The sequence below is a fragment of the Peromyscus eremicus genome, chromosome 16_21 (genome assembly GCF_949786415.1).
Source record: "Peromyscus eremicus chromosome 16_21, PerEre_H2_v1, whole genome shotgun sequence".
Lineage (NCBI taxonomy): Eukaryota > Metazoa > Chordata > Mammalia > Rodentia > Cricetidae > Peromyscus > Peromyscus eremicus.
This window is the reverse complement of record NC_081432.1, coordinates 26,422,601-26,440,999: the sequence shown is the minus strand read 5'-3', so window position 1 is coordinate 26,440,999 and position 18,399 is coordinate 26,422,601. Positions and strand designations below refer to the sequence as shown.

Sequence of the window (18,399 nt, the reverse complement as noted above, 5' to 3'; positions counted from 1 at the left end):
ATCTAGTAACATTCAGAACGCCCAGTTTATCTAGTAACATTCAGAACGCCCAGTTTATCTAGTAACATTCAGAACGTCCAGTTTATCTAGTAACATTCAGCCTGTTCTCCTTGCACTCTAATATTTAATTCAAAAAAAGAGGAAGGGGCTGGAGAGATGGCTCAGAGGTTAAGAGTACTGACTGCTCTTCCAGAGGACCCGGGTTCAATTCCCAGCACCCACATGGCAGCTTGCAACTGTCTGTAATGCCAGCTTCAGGGGACCCAACACCCATGGCAAAAACATCAATGTACATTAAAATAAAAAAAGAGGAAATATTTGGAGAAAAACAGCCATTTGGTAATCCAGTTGGCTTTGTACTTGGTAATTTGTGTTGACCTTGCAAGCACTTGAAGAAAAATGAGAAAACCTAAGTAAAGTTAACTCTACATTACTCTAAATGGGAAACATTTTCTTATACTGTTTTGGATTTTCCTCACACACTAAACTCAAAAGTCCTAGGCATAGAGTTAAAGGTCACAGATGAGCAGCTTGCTATAATTGAAAATTTAAAGCATCTGAAGAATGAAAACAAGACAAAATTGGCAACCTGAAATCAGTAAGTTTTAGAAACTTTTTCTACATTAAAGGAGATAAGGAAGGACTGAATGCAGGTAATTGAGTGTGAGTTATGAAATGCATGATTCTGTCATGTGCTGTGGGATGTATGGCAAATGTGTTGCTAATTAATCAATAAAACACTGATTGGCCGTTGGCTAGGCAGGAAGTACAGGCGGGGCAAGGAGGAGAATAAAGCTGGGAAGTGGAAGGCTGAGTCAGAGAGACACTGCCAGCCGCCACGATGACAAACAGCTTGTGAAGATGCCGGTAAGCCACGAGCCATGTGGCAAGGTATAGATTAAAGGAAATGGATTAATTTAAGCTATAAGAACAGTTAGCAAGAAGCCTGCCACGGCCATACAGTTTGAAAGCAACATAAGTCTCTGTGTTTACTTGGTTGGGTCTGAGAGGCTGTGGGACTGGCAGGTGAAAGAGATATATCCTGACTGTGGGCCAGGCAGGAAAACTCTAGCAACAGTCATGCTTTTTTTTTTTTTTTTTTTGTTTGGGTGGTGGATAAGTACATAAAATTTATTTGATACCAAAAGCATAATTTTTCCCCCAAAACAGGGTTTCTCCATGTAGTTTTGGTGCCTGACCTAGATCTCGCTCTGTAGACCAGGCTGGCCTCAAACTTACAGAGATCCTCCTGGCTCTGCCTCCCGAGGGCTGGGATTAAAGGCGTGCACTCAGCCATTAAAGGCTAGGCTCACAACCAAAAGCATAAATTTTAATGTGAATCTCCACAGTTTCCATTTCAAATGCCTACTCTAACTATATAGAAGTTCGCTAAGTTGTGTAGGCATTTTGTCTAGATAATTTTGGTGTGTAAATTTTCATTTATTACCAAGTACTTCTAATAATAATATTTTTTTTTAAAAAAGAACATTGTCATAGTTTGCTGTTGCTATGAATTACACTACGGCCAACAGCAACTTGAAGAAGAAAGGGTTTCTTTCATCTTATACTTTCATGTATAAGACAGCCCATCACCCACCAAAGCCAAGGCAGGAACTGAAGCAGAGACCATGAAGGAATGCTGTTTACTGGCTTGCTTCCTCTGGCTTGCTCAGTCTCCTTTCTTCTATAATGCAGACTCATCTAATCAGGCATGGAACTGCCCACAGTGGGCAGAGCCCTCCCACATCAATTGTTAATCAAGAAAATATTTTTACAGACATGCTCACAGGCCAATTTGATGAATGCAATTCCTCAGTTGAGGTTCCCTCTTCCCAAAGGTATATCAATTTGACAAAAAACATGAGTAATCAAAAAACATGAATTAATAAGAAAAATTTAGAGAATGCATCAGAACTAAAAATAAATTCTGAGAAACCTAACTATGCCCAACCCATTCTTCTCATATATCCTGATACCATGATTCTTCCCCTCCTTTATTTCCAAGCAAAATAAAATTCATTATCAAAGAAAAAGATCGTATGGCCTATTTTATGATTAAAACCTAGTGGGAAGAGTCATCTCATACTATATTAAAAACTCAATTTATAAAAGCAACTTTCTGTTGATGGGAATCTAACTCTACATAACAAGCTTCACCTTTGATCCTTTTCCTTTCACTAGGTCTTTCATATATACATATTTATATTTATATTTTGGTTTTGGTTTTAGTTTTTTTAGTTTTTGTTTTTGTTTTTCGAGACAGGGTTTCTCTTTATAGCTTTGCGCCTTTCCTGAATCTCGCTCTGTAGACCAGACTGGCCTTGAACTCACAAAGATCCGCCTGCTTCTTCCTCCCGAGTACTGGGATTAAAGGCGTGCACCACCACCGCCGCCAGGCTCCTTTCTTATATCTTAACAACATAGAGATGCAAACTTTCTACTTTGTTTTACTAAGAAACACATCGGCTAGGTTATACTTGGTCATTAAGCTGTTTCCATGTGAAAGAAAACTAACTCTGCCCCCAAATTCCTAAGAATAACTAATTAAAAAAAAATTGTGGCTACTTCATTTTACATGAAAGAAAACATACTAAGCACTAAAATTACTATTCTTGGCATGCCTAACTTAAGATGTGTATTTAAGTATATATTTATATATGTAAATAAAGCATCTTAAAATGATTTTTGCCTATTGCTTCTTTTAAAAAATTTTTTTTTGAGATGGGGTTTCTCTGTGTAGCTTTGGAGTCTTTCCTGGAACTTACTCTGTAGCCCAGGCTGGCCTTGACCTCACAGAGATCTGCCTGCCTCTGCCTCCCAGAGTGCTGGGATTAAAGGCATGTGCCAACACTACCCAGGTTAATTTTTATTTATGTGCATATTTGTGTGTATGTGTGTGTGTGAGAGAGACAGAGACAGAGACAGAGACAGAGAGACACCATGCATCTGCCCTCACAATCCGGAACAGGGCACCGGCTCCTCTGGACTGCAGTCCCAGGTGGTTGTGAGGCACCCAGCACGGGTGCAGGAACTCAACTCTGACTATGTAGGAGCAGCAACAAATCTCAACCACTGAGCCACTTCTGCCCTTACCACTGCCTCTTTAAAAAAGTTATAAGTTTTTCATAAGATGCAAACAATTTAATACTAGAGGAAAATCATCTCAGACCCTGCTTAAAAGAGTACCCATGCCTTGTTTTATCATAAATATAAGTTTTAAGTAGATTTAGAACAATTAACATCTCTATAAGTTTTCAAGAAAGGTAAAGCACTTGTTAAAAGATTTTTATTTCTTTATACCATACTGTGTTTAACTTTAGTTCTAATACTCCAAATACATCATAAATCAATGTTGTGTGAGACACAGACAGTGAAAAAGAGTATAATAAATCAACCTGGATCATGACTGGGGGTAAATTTAGAGATATGATCTACAGACTTCTGCCTTAATGACTTTACCAACCATTTATTTCTCCTTTATAAACTGCCTTTCCTGACTACTCTTTGTCATCTTTATCAGAACCTAGGAATGGGCCTTCAAGCATCATGAGAAATAAAACAATATTTGGCCTCACCTGCATAAAATGTGATGCTTTGTAAAGAAGGGGGGGTGTGAACTCAAGTTCCCAGCAAACACAATACCTGTGTTACATTCTATAAGGCTGAATGACTGTAACTTCTGTGACTTTGAAGAGCTCTATTAATAGGAATGTTATAGTTAGAGTAAAATTATGTACAAAGACTGTGATGTAGACAGGAAGTTATACCTATATAGGTCTTAGTCCCTAATCCAATGAAATTTACTCAGGAGATCAAGTGTCTTGGCCCTCTGTTTAAGCTCATTTAAAAATACTTTTACTTACATACAAACCAGTTCTAAGTGGATGTAACCATTAACAACATTTAAAGTGAGGCAGCCTTACTGCCTGTTGACTTTTTTCTGGAGGGTCCATATAAATCATTTCCTGATAGGCTGAAAGATCACATCCTAACCTGGATAACACAGACTCAGTTCATACAAAATGACTCTGGAAAACAACTTGTAATAATGAAACTATACATATGTATTTCAGAAAGGATAATGAAAAGTTACATATATATTCCTCCCTTTCATAGTCCGAAATCAATACAGAATCTACAATTAACCTCTATAATACTACTGGGAAAAATGGACAAGAAATGATATAAGATAAAACTAAGCTAGAATTTCATTATTTAAAACTTTGATACAGGTTCATCTAGACAAGCAGTTCTCAAACTGTGGGCTGTGACCCCTTTTGGGGGTTGCAGATCAGATATCCTGTATATCAGATATTTACATTATAATTCATAACAGAAGCAAAATGAGTTATAAAATAGCAACTAAATAATTTTGTAGTTGGGGTCACCACAACATGAGGAACTGTATTAAAGGGCTGAAGAATTGGGAAGGCTGAGAAACACTGATCGGGACAGCTCTCACTGGAGAACATTTTTATAAGGCTAGGGCTGTGTATTATCTTGTTTTTTCATATTGCCAGTGTTTTTGCAATGGGACCTGGACACTGGAGTTAGTTCACTGGTTGTGTATATGAGACGAGTTTCTAGCCCACCTATGCTGACTAGGGGTTCAGTTCTATTTTTACTGTCTCCTAAACTTGGTTGACTTCAGATGAAGGAGGAAGAACCTACAGCGTGACTTTAGGAGACTTGGGATTGATTCTGTAGTGCAGAGGCTGGAGTGGTACTAACTCTGAGGTTACTGGGGGTTCACTGGGGTCTCAGTGGTAGTGTGAGGCTGTTTAAGTAAAGTCCCAGGATAGGGAAAGAAGGGGAGGCCAGTGTTTCAGGAAGGTGCTGGGGCCAATGGGGCAGAAGTTAGAGCCAGTGGGTTTATTAACAGAGTTGCAGTGTGGGCTACTGGGGCAAGGCTGGGAGTGAGGGGATTCATCAAGAAAGCCCATGAGTGGAGCTCATTGCTGGGCTTGAAGTGATGTGGGATGAGAGGCTGGGGGAATTCACCAAAAATGCCTGCCACGTGGCTTCTGTCTCGCTCTAAACCTAGGTAGACTGTCTGATTGGATTTAAGGCCTGCTTAATTAGAGAGAGCTCATGCCTGGTACTGTGACCTACTAAGACCCCCAAGTATACATATATTACACAACTCAAGGTCCAAGAACACCACAGAACAGGGATTGGAAAAACTGTTAAGAGCCTGAGGACAGGAGAACTGCTGTGAAATATTGTCTTCTAGACATGACAGGGATGTTGCACCTATAACTCTCAACAGCCATGGTTGCCCACAGAGTCCACAGCAATTCCAGTGTTAATGGGGAAAGGCTCATAGAGCCTCATCCCCAGCTGAGCTACAGATAGGGAAGGTCAACAAGATTACCCATGTCAAGCCATGCCGTCCGTGCGTGCGTGCGTGCATGCGTGCGTGTGTGCGTGCGTGACATACATATGCATGTGTGTATGCATTCTATACACATATATATATGCTAGACATAATTCTGAGAAAGAATGTGAGACAGGCAAAGGACAGATGAAGGTGGGGAGAGAGGATGAATATGGTCAAAGTGCATTATACTCATATATGAGAGTCTCAATAAGTTTCCTATAATACTTAATAATGTAAGTGGCTATTTTGCTGAAATTTGACAGGAAAAAGAAATAAATTCATAGACAAGATATATAACCACTGTATACGCTTGCCTTTATATGTCTTATACATCTTTTTCTCAACAAGGCAAGTCTAAAAATTAGTGAAAATATTCACTGACTATACACTAAATAGCAGAAAATAATTACAATTATTTTATTAAATACATATTTTAATACTGTGATTTAATTATTCTAAAGAAATATGACAACTCAATAGAAAATACAAACTTGTCAATAACAACAAAACATTGATCAGTTGCTAAAGAAAAAGAAGAAAAAAATTGTGTCTGGGAAGCAAAGTCATATATTATCTCAGCAGAAAATAAAATTGCAGCTTAAGAGGAAGAAGGCAATCTTCATCCAGAAATAAAACTTGTCTTAATACAAGAAAGGGGACAAACAAAAGCCACATACCTCTCTTCTTTATTTATTTGGTCACCGAATCCCACTGTATTTACAATAGTCAGTTTCAAGCGAACATTACTTTCCTGGAGTTCGTATGTCTCCGCTCTAAGTCTAACACATGGACAGAAATGGGAGGATTCAAGCTCTTCAAAATTAGTATTAAACAATGTGTTAATCAGTGTTGACTTTCCAATTCCAGTCTCTCCTGAAAGAAACAAAGCATATCTTCACAAGTGAAGAGGACCACTGGGAAGAATCACACATCTTACTCTGGAATGGCTTGAAGGATTCCAACCATTTCAAAGACTAAGTTGCTATAAAAGAAAGTTAGGCTAAGCCTGGTCCTAAATCACTTGAGGACAATGATTATACATGCTAAGTCACTCTGACCTCTGAAGAGAGTACTAAAAGTTTAAAAAAAAAAGTTTGAAGTTAAGCAAAACAAAACTAGTAGAATTTAAACAACTCCTGAGATCCAGAGAGTCATTAACCTTAGACACAAGAATCATCATGCTTATAGGAAGGATGACGTGAGCACAGGAACACGAATCTTGGGAAACCTGGAGGAGTTGTTACTGGCACTCACCCACACAGAGAATATTAAAGCAGAAGCCTTGCTGAATGGATCTGTCAACCAGCTGATCAGGTAAACTTTCAAAACCAACATGGCCACACATAGTCAAGGAACGGGGATGTTCTTTGTTCTGAAGAAAAACAAAACAAATAACTTTGATTTAATTATTTTTTATATTTGGTATTTGGTTTAATTAATGTAGGACATAGGCACACTTGAAAGGATAAATGTAATTTATCAAAGCAACTGAAGATTTCACAACTTCTGTTTCTCGCTGAAGATAAAAGTGCTTAGGTAAATTTGTGAAACTAGAAACCAGTATTGAGCCTCCCAAAACACTCATTTCTCATTCCTTTTATATGACAAAAGTCCAGCACAATTTTTAACATTAAAACATGTGACTTCCAAAACCAAGAAAACATCCAAGTAAACTATGGCATATTCACTGACAAAAATGAGAAATTTATTGTTATGAAGTATGTTTACATATAAATCTTTAATAACTAGGAAAATCCTGATTGGGGAACAGAGGTCTAGATAGTGGCATTTTTACATTCTGAACTATAAGGGTATATTTGTACTTCATGTTACAGGAAAGAATCTACATATATCCATTATAAATAACTCAACACATACACACTGCTAACATTCTGAGTGGAATTCTAACCTAGATGGAATGCAAGGATCAGTGGCCTTGGCAATAAGCAAACTCAGAGAGAAAGAGGATGGCAGTGAGGGGAAATGCAGAGACCACAGGGAGAGACGTACCCATATGAATCCCAGAGATAAGGCTGACCCTGTGACCAGAGAGACAAGACTAAACTCTGGAATCACTCGCTGCCTTTGCTCCTTTCCCCCATAAGGTTTTTATGAGCTGAAGCTCCCTGGAGGGAGGGAGGGAAGGAGGGAGGGAGGGAGGAAGGGAGGGAGGGAGGGAAGGAGGGAGGGAGGGAGGAAGGGTAGTGAGGAGGAGAGGAAAAGGAGAAAAAGAGGAAAGACTGCACTCCCGGTTAAAGATTCTGTGGGACCAAATGACTGCAGTCTGACATTATGGAGAGTGAACTACTGCGAATCAGAACCAGAGGATCCTGGGTTAACTTAACAAATGATGTTAAGTCCCTCTGAAAGCTACCCATGCCTACCCCTGCATCTGACCTCACGTCCTGGGGACCATCAAAACCTTGTAAGGTCTTCGTAACAGACCACTAGCTGTCAATCCAATAGCTAAGAATGGTGATAGCAGTAAGGATGTATGAAAAGCTGCAAGGAATCCTGGTTTGTGTGTGTGTATGTACACGAAGTTATGAAACTTAGGCTGACAATGCTCCCCACAGTAGTCATAGACTATCAAACAAAAACCACAGTACTGGATTGAGAAACCCCTTTTCTGTTTCTAACAGAAAATATTCTTTCTGTGGCACATACAGTATGTTGTAAATCAAGTTTCTAACAGCTATAACACGATAAAGTATTATGTAACTATTTTTGTTGATTTTGGTTTGTAGGTAAGTTATGGTGCTCTTCTTATAAGTACATAGATGCTCTGGGTCCAATGTGCCAACAATGCCTCTCTCGTCAGCCTGTCCTCCTGTTTCCTGTTGTCAGTTTGTCTTTTTCTTTTCTCTCTTCTCTTGGTCCTTCGGAAAACCTAACTATTTGCTGTCTCCAGTTTTTTGAAAAACTATCCTTTTGTGTTCCAAACTACAATTACAGGGGTTTTCTCCCCTTCCTGCTCATAGATAATGTACTGTTCAAGGTCTTTGTTGAAATGTAACATTCTCTAACTCTTCTATTTTAGCTAAAAGAAAAGAGAAAGAGGAACTCTTTCAAATTCCAATGAGGCCTAAGGAAGAACTAATTCAAAAACTTAGGACTTAACACTATGTGTACAGATAATATTACTTTGCTACATTAAATCAAGTATGCAAGTTGGATCCAACTCTTGTTAAGAGAAATGAAATAAACAATAAAAAGTAAGTATAAGTTTATATTTCAGGAAAATGGGGAAAAATTAATATTTTAGATAAGGATGCATTTTTTTTCTACAATAAAATAAGATTTCATTCAAAAAATAAAAGGGGTGGAGCAAAACTGAAAGAGTTTATGACCAAGTTGCCAAAAGTCTGATTATGTTACATCAGTGTTATGGGGCTGAGACTACGCTTGATAAAGGTTACTAAAATTCCTAAGGTCAAAACTCAAAACCCTGAGATTAAACAGATGCCTGATTCTCTTTACAACAAGGTTTTCTTAAATGTTGATTTGCTCTTGGGAGGTTTTCCCCTGGGTAAAACCTCCACTTACTGGATTGCCCCTGCACTAACAGTAGAAAAAAGTTCTATTTAAAAGAATTATTCCTGGCCGGGCGGTGGTGGCACACGCCTTTAATCCCAGCACTCGGGAGGCAAGGCAGAACCAGGCGGATCTCTGTGAGTTCGAGGCCAGCCTGGTCTACAGAGCAAGATCAGGACAGGCACCAAAACTACACAGAGAAACCCTGTCTTGAAAAACTAAAAAAAAAAAAAAAAAACTAAAAAAAAAAAAAAAAGAATTATTCCTACCTGAGGCATTCCTGCTAAATTACACGATAACTAAAATTATGTCATCATAAGAACATTTTCCTGAGCAAATTCTTAAGTCTATGTATATAATCAGCCCATTATACAGAATAGTTTCACTATGCTTATGGTCGGCAATTCTACACAACGATAATAAGTAGACAACTGTCAAAATCACTAAACTTCTTGTTTCCATAACCTGAGAGGAAAGCCTTAAGCAACTGCCTAGATTAGATTGGCCTATGGGAATGTCTGTGGGGAATGTCTTATTAATTAATACAGAAAGGCCCAGACCACTGTGAAAGGTACCATCCCTTAGGGCAGATGTTTCTTGGTTATAAAAGAAAGCTAGGAAAACGTGAGCCTATGAGCAAGCCAAACAGAAGGCTAGCAAGCAGTGTTCCTCCGTGCTTTCTGCTTCAGGTTTCTCCCTTGAGTTCCTACCCTGATTGTCCTCAATGATGGACTGTGACCTATAAGAAGAAAACGAGGGTTGGAGATTTAGCTCAGTGGTAGAGCGCTTGCCTAGCAAGTGCAAGGCCCTGGGTTCGGTCCTCAGCTCCAGGAAAAGGGAGAAGAAAATTAATCTTTTCCTCCCTAAGCTGCTTTTGATCGTGGTATTTATCAAAACAGCAGAAAGGGAAGTAGAAGAGCCAAAGACACCACCGGACAGCAGCCGAGGCCGGAGCAGAGGTCGGTCTCACCACTTGCTCTAACTTTGCTGTACGTGTGTTTCCACCACGGAATTGAAACGTATCTCAATTTGTGAATTTCTCTGGTCTCTCACTATCAAACTTCCGAAAACTCTACCACATTGGAACACATGATTTGGCATAACCTAAGTCTATGGTCCTATGCCATGGCCACTCATATTTGGCTTCAGAACAAACTCATACTCCTTTAAGGTAAGGGCTGTCGGTGTTGGTTGTGGTTCGTCTTTCTTTTGTTGCTGTTGTTGTTGTTGTTTTATAACATCAGTTATGGGAATAAAAGACAATACTAGATTAACCGCATCCCCATCCAGACCAGGTACCAGCATGGGCCTCCTGTGCCCAACCACCTGGGGATGCACACTGACATGTTAATTCTGGGGCACCTAGGCTTCCTGAGCTCTGGTTGATGATTTACTCTGATCCTATTTGTTGAATACCTTTTGGTCTGCTTTCATAGCATTTGGTTTAAGGTATTCACTTTGTTTCCTTTGAAAGCATTTTGGTTTCACACTCTTCAGTTTGTTTTTGTTTGTGTTTGCTCTCTGAAAATGCCCCCAGGTGCTTTAGTCTTTCCCTGAGCACCTTTCTTTTGATTTTAAATAAACTCCAACTTGGTTTCATGCTGACTCATCCTGAAATTCTTCATGTGGAAGCCAAGAATTCAGTTTTAATTGAGGTGAGGTCCTAAAACATTAAGGGAACTCCTTAGGCTGCTAAGGGTGACTGGACTTATGCTCCATCCCTGTTACTACTAACAGTAGAGGAGATAAAAGTGTAAGGGGAGGGGAGTGAGAAATCGGCATGACGCACAGAAAGGAAATAAGCCAGGTGAGATTTTCACAATGCCCCACAAAAGTAGCCTGAACAACTAGGAACTGGTACCCACATACATCGTTCTACTTTCACCAGGCCAAGATTTGCAGTAGTTGCAAGCACACTGGTGTGGACCAGGAGCAGTCACCAAGGAGATCCAAGTCCCTCCTGGACATGTGTGTTACGGGAACAGCAAGCTGGAGAGAGAGAGAGCAGGCTATGGATAACCACCAACTGGATGTACTATATACAGAGAAGACTGGAGCAGCTCTGACTGAATAGCTTGTAAAGGAAGTGTAGCACGGCAGACACTTTGAATCAGAAACTCCCCATGAGAGCATGGACCAGCTAGTCCAAATATAAGAGAACAGCAACATGGGAACATGAGAAGTGTGGGAACCTAGCAAGGGCTCACCAATGGATGCAGCAAGTAATCTTAGGCAAGAACTATGGAACATCAGAAAAACAAAACTAACAGAACAAAAACCACCCATACAAAAAAGAATAAAACAGCTGGAACCAGGCAAGAACAGAAAAGCCAGCAAGAAGTTAAACAAAAGCACCAGTGTGACTTCCACACCCCCTCAGAGTTTTGGACTCAAAAACACCAAATGCCAAGTACAGTAATACTCAACACACCAGAGAAAATGCTCTAACAAGCATGTGGATGGTCTCAAACTGAGAAACACCTCCATAAAACTGAGTCCTAATATAAGAAAAAGGTGGAGGGGAGCAGCAAGATCGCTCAGCAGGTTAAGATAACTGCCATCAAGCCTAACAATCAGAGTCTGATTCCAGAACTCACATGGTAGGAGGACAGAACCGAGTCCAAGATCTCTCTCTCTCTCCTCTCTCTCCTCTCTCTCTCTCTCTCTCTCTCTCTCTCTCTCTCTCTCTCTCTCTCTCTCTCTCACACACACACACACACACACACACACACACACAAACACACACACTCATACACACACACACACACACACACACACGAATAAACAAGTGTAACAACAAAAATGTCTGAATCTTAAACAGAAACCTCACTATCAGTAACTGCATATAGCTAATTCCTTTTCATTTCAGAGCTTAGCAGCCTTCACTCTGTTTACTTATGGGTTGGCAGAATCAATACTGAAAAAAATGGTTACATTTCATAAAGTGATCTACAAATTCACTGCAATCTTTTATCAAAAGTCCAATGATGTTCTTCATAAAATTAGAACAAAAATCCTAAAATTCATTTGGAAGTGTAAAAGACCCCAAATAGCCAAAGCAATCCTCAGCAAAACAAGGTTAGCAGTATCACAGAGCTAGTCTCAAATTATACTACAGAAAAACAGTAAGAGAAACCGTACAGCACTGAACAAACACAGAGAGAGGCAGACCAACAGTAGAGAACAGAGAACCTAGCCATGGGAGCACAGTTACCGTCATCTAATTTATAAGGTATCAGCAACATGCACTTTAAAAAAACCAGACAGCCTCTTCAATGATACTAAGAAACTGGATAGTTACATGTAGGCGAATGAAGCTAGATCCATCTCTCTCATCCTGCACAAAAATCCTACTTAAAATGGTCAAAGACCTTAAAGTAAAGCCTGTGAAAAGAAAACATAGGAAATTACTTCAAGTGATAGGCATAGGCAAGGACTTTCTGAAAAGGATCCAAAGAGCATAGAAAATAACCCACAAATTGACAGATGGGATTATATGAAATTTAGAAACTCGGGCAAAGCAAAGGTAACAACTACAGAGTGAAGAGAGGACACAGAATTGGGCAGCGAGGGGATCCTGCCCTCTACAAATCAGTCCTGGTCTCTGGGACGGTTCGAATGAGAAACGTCTCCCATAGGCTCAAGTATTCATTTGAGTACTTGATTCCTAGCTGGTGGTGATTTGGGGGTTGGTTTAGGTGTACAGCCTTGCTAGAGGAAGTATGTCTCTGGAGGTGGGCTTTGAGAGTCTACAGCCACACCCTAATTCCAGTTCGCTTTCTCTTTGTGCTCACATTGAGGATGTGGAGCTCTCAGCTTCCTGTTCCAGCCATCATGCCTGCCTCCTGGCCATGATGAACTCTTTTTCCTCTGGAACCATAAGCCAAATACATCCTTCTTTCTATAAGCTGTCTTGGCCATGTTGTTTGATCACAGAAATTTTTTTTAAAGTATTAATATCTATAATATATAAATGTAAGAAACATTAAATATGAGGGTTTTTTTTTTCAGAGCTGAGGACTGAACCCAGGGCCTCAAGCTCTACCACTGAACTAAATCCCCAACCTTAAATATAAGTTTTTAACTTATCAAATACTATAAAACTTGTGTTTAATCTTCCCACCTTGTAAGACTCTAATGCAAATGTTTTAGCACACACACCCAAATGCAGCAAAACCTTTTTATACAAAGGCTCTGCTATTTTCTAGCATTAAAGTGGCTGGCTCCTTTCCTCATCATTTTCTGTGTGCCCACTCTTTTAAGACCAGCCAATCATGAAAGACTGTGAGGCTGGACCCTATTTGGGGGGAGGGGAGGTCACACACAGTCACCACCACATGCATTAGGACGAAAAGTCAAGTGCACTTGCTGCCCCGGGTACTTGTTCTGCTGTGATAAGCAGTGCACACTCTTGATCAAGAGTAAGAGACACTCCATTGGAGTAGTAGTCTCTTTCTTTGTGACCCCTAAACTTACTTCTAACAAAGAACTACAAAAATTAAATACAAAAAAGCTTTTAAGCCAGGCAGTGGTGGCGTATACACCTTTAATCCCAGCACTCGGGAGGCAGAGCCAGGCAGATCTCTGTGAGTTCGAGGCCAGCCTGATCTACAGAGTTCCAGGAAAGGTGCAAAGCTACACAGAGAAAACCTGTCTCGAAAAAAGCCAAAAAAAAAAATCTTTAAAATCAATAAATAGGTCAAGGAACTGAACAGACAATTCTCAAAAAGAAAATAAACAGCCAATAAATACTTCCAGAAATTCAAATTAAACTGCTTTCAGATTCCATCTCTATCCAGTCAAAATGGCTGTCATCAAAAAAAAAAAAAAAAAAAAAGAAAAAAAAAGAAAAGAAAGAAAATGCTAGTAATGATCTGGGGGATGAGGAACCCTCATATACTGCTGCAGGGAATGTAAACTGACACAGCACTGTGGAAATCAACATGGAGTTTCCTCAAAAATACTAAAACACAACTACCATGTGACCCAACGATGCCACTCTTACATTATAACCCAAAGGACTCTAAGCCAACAAACCAGAGACAACTGCATGTCCATGTTTATTCCTATACCTATTCCTACATAGACAGGCAGAGGAACCAGGCTAGGCATCCATTAACAGATGGACAAATAAGGATGTGTTAAATATATACAGACATATATTGTAACAATGCATTACGATAAAAATACTTCCTACATTCTACGACTGGAACTTTTACTGAATTAATAATACACCTTGAGGTCATATAAGCCTTAAGACTGCTATCCAAATGTGTACTCGACCTGTTTGTTTAATCTGCTTTTAACAGAACAATGTAACAATCAACCTTACTTGCCTTGGATTTCCCGTGTAATCAACTTTTACAACCTAAGCTAACCATAGCCGTAATCTTAAATCATGTATTCTTCCAAACCCCGGACTCAGAACAATGCACGTGTATCATTTGCTGAAAGCAGCAAATAGAGAAGATGAAAGCAATCTTCTAAAACGAATAGCCACCATAAACGTTCAACACAGCATTTGGATACTGGTTAATGACATAATACCGTTTGTTACCTGGGTAGGTTGAAGCCAGTGACTTTATCCCTTATAAAATTGTGTTAAAGATCTCTGTAAAGTATTCCATTCCTTCCCCGTGTGATGCTGCCTGTGCAGCTCAATAAACAGAGCAGAAAAAGCATTTCTTTGTTAGGAGGACAGAGACACAGGGAAGATAAGGTGGAGAATTCAAACCTGGCCACACTGTGGGTTAAATCCAAGGGAAAATGCTCTTGTTTCTTTCCTTAATGTGACAATGAGGCAATACTGGTGACTCATTAGGTAACTCAGTTACTAATGCATTTAATCCATGCAATGTATGTGGAATTTTCTTCAGGCACAAAGAAATATGAAACAACATTTCCAGGAATATGGATGGAACAAGAAATCACTAAGTGAACAAGCCAAACTCAGAAAAATACCACATTTTCTCTTGTATGAATAATCTAGGGGTGTGTGTGTGTGTGTGTGTGTGTGTGTGTGTGTGTGTTTAATTGGGAAAAGGATGACCGTGAGACAGGAGGAGGAAATCCTAAGGTAAGGTGCAGGAAAGAAAAGAGAAGGGCAGTGGAATCCATGGAACCTGACTAGAGAGGGGAGAGAATGGCATGCAGGGGCAGGGTGATGGGAAGAGTGCAGTAGGGAAGGGATGATAAGAATGAAGTCCATTGACACACATCATGAAACTAGCATGATGAAGCCATTACCATGTATGACAACAAGGAAAAACATTGTGATTTTCTTGCACAACAGTATATAATATTCAACACATAACTAATGCATTAATAAAGACACATACAAATGAGAAATCAGTAAGCTCTTACAAGGGAAAACTAAGAACACTATTTTAATTTGTAAGACATTATAGGAATACGAAGAAATTAGCTAGCTTGTTTTAAGAAATACTCTAATAAAGCAGTGCTCCACCTAGTGAAGAATTACAGGAATGTTCTTCTTCAGGACACTGCCAGGCACCACTTGAAGTGCAGTATTTCTGGGCAGAATTTTTACAAGTTGTGCCTGTGGGAACATCCTCTGTCCACCATTCTCCACCCATGAGGAAAGTCCAACATCATTGAATTTTGAATTTCAGATTGCCTACCAAAATTTCAGTTGCAGAGCTAAGAATTGTACTAGAGACCTGTTGTCAGTAACAGAGAATGAGGAAGATGTCTTACATTGCACTCAAGGGACACGCTATACTGAAAACAACAAGACATGCATGGCAGGAGCAAGGATCCTGTCATTATTCGTATGATCTCCACAGACTCGTGTATTTAAACACCTGCTTCCCAGTTGGTGTCACTGTTTGGGGAAAGTTATGTAACTTTCAGGAGGCAGAGCCTTGCTGAAGGAAGTACATCGCTGAGGGCGAGCTTTGATGTCTCTACCTGTTCTCTGCAGCCTGTGTGCTGATGGAGGAATGTGACCAGTTTCCTGCTCCTACTTCTGTGCCTTCACTACCATTACAGACACTCTCCCTCTGGATGGTGAGGCAAAATTAACCCTCTTCCTCAAGTGGGTTCGTCCAGAGTATTTTATCACAAGCACAGAATAGTTGCTAATACACAGTAGTAACTCTTTTTTAAAGCCCCCGTGCCTACCATAGGGTGGTAAGTAGTTGGATGGATACATTCACATGGGTCCAGCAAATGAAACTGGGGCACAGGTCCACTGCCACCTATGGTAATCCTGGGTGGGCTCCTGTCCTCACAGCACATGGAAGCCTGGGATGCTATCAGACAATATAAGCGGGGACTTTTTAAAAAAGGATTGAAAAATAAAAATAATAAATAAATAAATAAATAAATAAATAAATAAATAAATAAATAAATAAATAAATAAAAAGCAGTGCTCAGAATTGGGAACATCCCACTACAGCATGACAGGGGAAAACAGAAATGTTATGAATGTCCCTGTACCAGTATAGCTGGGAAGGCAGGGATAGTTACATTTAAACAAGCTGTTTAGTCAACCTATTAAAATTTCTGTGTGTGTGTGTGTGTGTGTGTGTGTGTGTGTGTGTGTGTGCATGTATGTATGTGTGTGCGCGTGTGCTAATCCAGTAAGTACATTTTCTTACAAGAAAGCTGTGCTCTGCATACTCCTGGAGCTCCTAAAGAAGAAATGGGTTTAGAAAGGCTAACAGGTATGATCTGAATATGGAGGTTACTCTCCCAATTTGTAAACCAAATCCAAGCATACTATTTCTAATAGTTGAGAAAGAGAACATGACAAGCTGTGCTGACTCAGTAACACTACTATCCTAGAGTACAGCACAAGATATAGAATAAAAGTAGCTTTTCTTTAATATTAAGGAGACTACATTATAGGTCAGCTAGTAGAGCACTTACCTAGCATGAACACGGTCCTGAATTCTATTCCTAGCATCACAAAAAATACTACCGTTAATACAGATGTACAACACAACTTCCATGCCTAATGTATAGGAAATACCTCAAAAGGGGGTGGAAAGACTGTAAGAGCCAGAGGACCTGGATGTTTGCTTCGAGAGAGTGTCTTCTATACATGACAGAGAAACTACATCCATGAAATCTCAACAACCTGGTTGCCTAAATAAAACCAGTACAATGACACCAGCAGCTGACATGCCAGTGTGAACAGGAAAACCTCACAAGACCCTGCACCTCCATGAAGAGCTACAGGCAGTTGACTGCCACTGAAAGTCAATCAGTCTTCTCCAGGGAGGAGCCCCCTGATAGGTTATCTAATCCCAAGTAGTCAACCCTAAACACACACACACACACACACACACACACACACACACACAAGCAACACTAAACTGAACTCAGCATGTTGTATTTATATATACATCCATATACAAAAATATACACATACATATATATAATTAAAGAAGAAGAGGTCATAACTTTGAAAGGAAGTGGAGGGGGACATGGAAGAGTTGAAGGGGAGAGGCAGGGAAAGAAATGATATAAACACAGCACATTATGTAAAATTATCAGAAATTAATAATAAAAAGGAGTATTACAAAACCAGTTCTGATGCTTCCACTCCTGATTTCTTAGCATCTCGGGTCTCTTCCTGAGAGGCTGCCAGTCTCTCGTGAATCCCTCTAGGGGAGATGTACAAATCTAAGTACATGTGTGTGCTGGACTCCTTTGTGTATCTAACAAGAGCAGCCAATTGTTCTGCACTATGCTGTTTCTTGCTGTTGTTTTGAGTCTCCTCGAAGGATTGTTTCATGTTATATTCATTATCTACCTCACTCTATGGTATAAAGTTCTATTCCATACTGCAGTGTATGCTTCTCTTTATTTAGATAATACCCTTTGCTGCTACTACAATGAACTATACTGTAACAAATACCAATGCCTCCACATCTTACAAAGGGAGAGCCTTTTGCTATATCTAAGTAAATTTTACTTAATAACTCAACCACCTACTAAACTATTTGTCACAAATTCTAATCACAATTCATTACTGATTAAAAACTGAAAGCCACTTCCTCACTAGCATTTTTTAAAAGCATAAGTGACATTGCTCTATAGTACAGTTCAGAGAATGCATGTGTGGTACATCACTCACAGAAGATACACACGCTCAGGTGTGAGCAGGTAATAAATTTTATCAGGAAGTGGCACTGAGGGCTGAGTGTCCTACTATTTTATCCATATTATCTAACCTAACACACGGACAAATATTTTCTTTGGCACGAAATGTAATCTAAGAGGACAGTGCAGATTTGTTCAGCCTGGCACTCACGTGTTAGCCCTACTTTGGTACTTCTAATCTCATGCATACCTTTGCAGCCTGAGACCAATAAATAAATCGTTCATTTCCCAGCAGCTTACTTTCTCCAGATACAGAGTTCTGCCTCCCTGTTGGAGGGCAAGGCTGCTGCTGACATGAGTTATACTACTGTTTAACCCTCCAGGGCTCAAGTCCAGAGCTTACGGGTAGCACA

General features: G+C 39.8%; 1 protein-coding gene across 6 annotated transcripts in view; it reads right to left on the bottom strand.

Annotated features, from left to right (window-relative positions):
• Positions 1-18,399, bottom strand: part of Septin10 (septin 10) — an 84,118-nt gene that overhangs the window by 52,716 nt on the left and 13,003 nt on the right. For all 6 annotated transcript variants that reach the window (XM_059281608.1, XM_059281607.1, XM_059281609.1 and 3 more), the window contains exons 2-3: positions 6,635-6,752; positions 6,058-6,253 (exon numbers count right to left, since the gene is read on the bottom strand). In XM_059281608.1, the coding sequence (XP_059137591.1) occupies positions 6,058-6,253; positions 6,635-6,725 (287 nt within the window). In that variant the 5' untranslated portion in view covers positions 6,726-6,752. The remainder of the gene's footprint in view (positions 1-6,057; positions 6,254-6,634; positions 6,753-18,399) is intronic.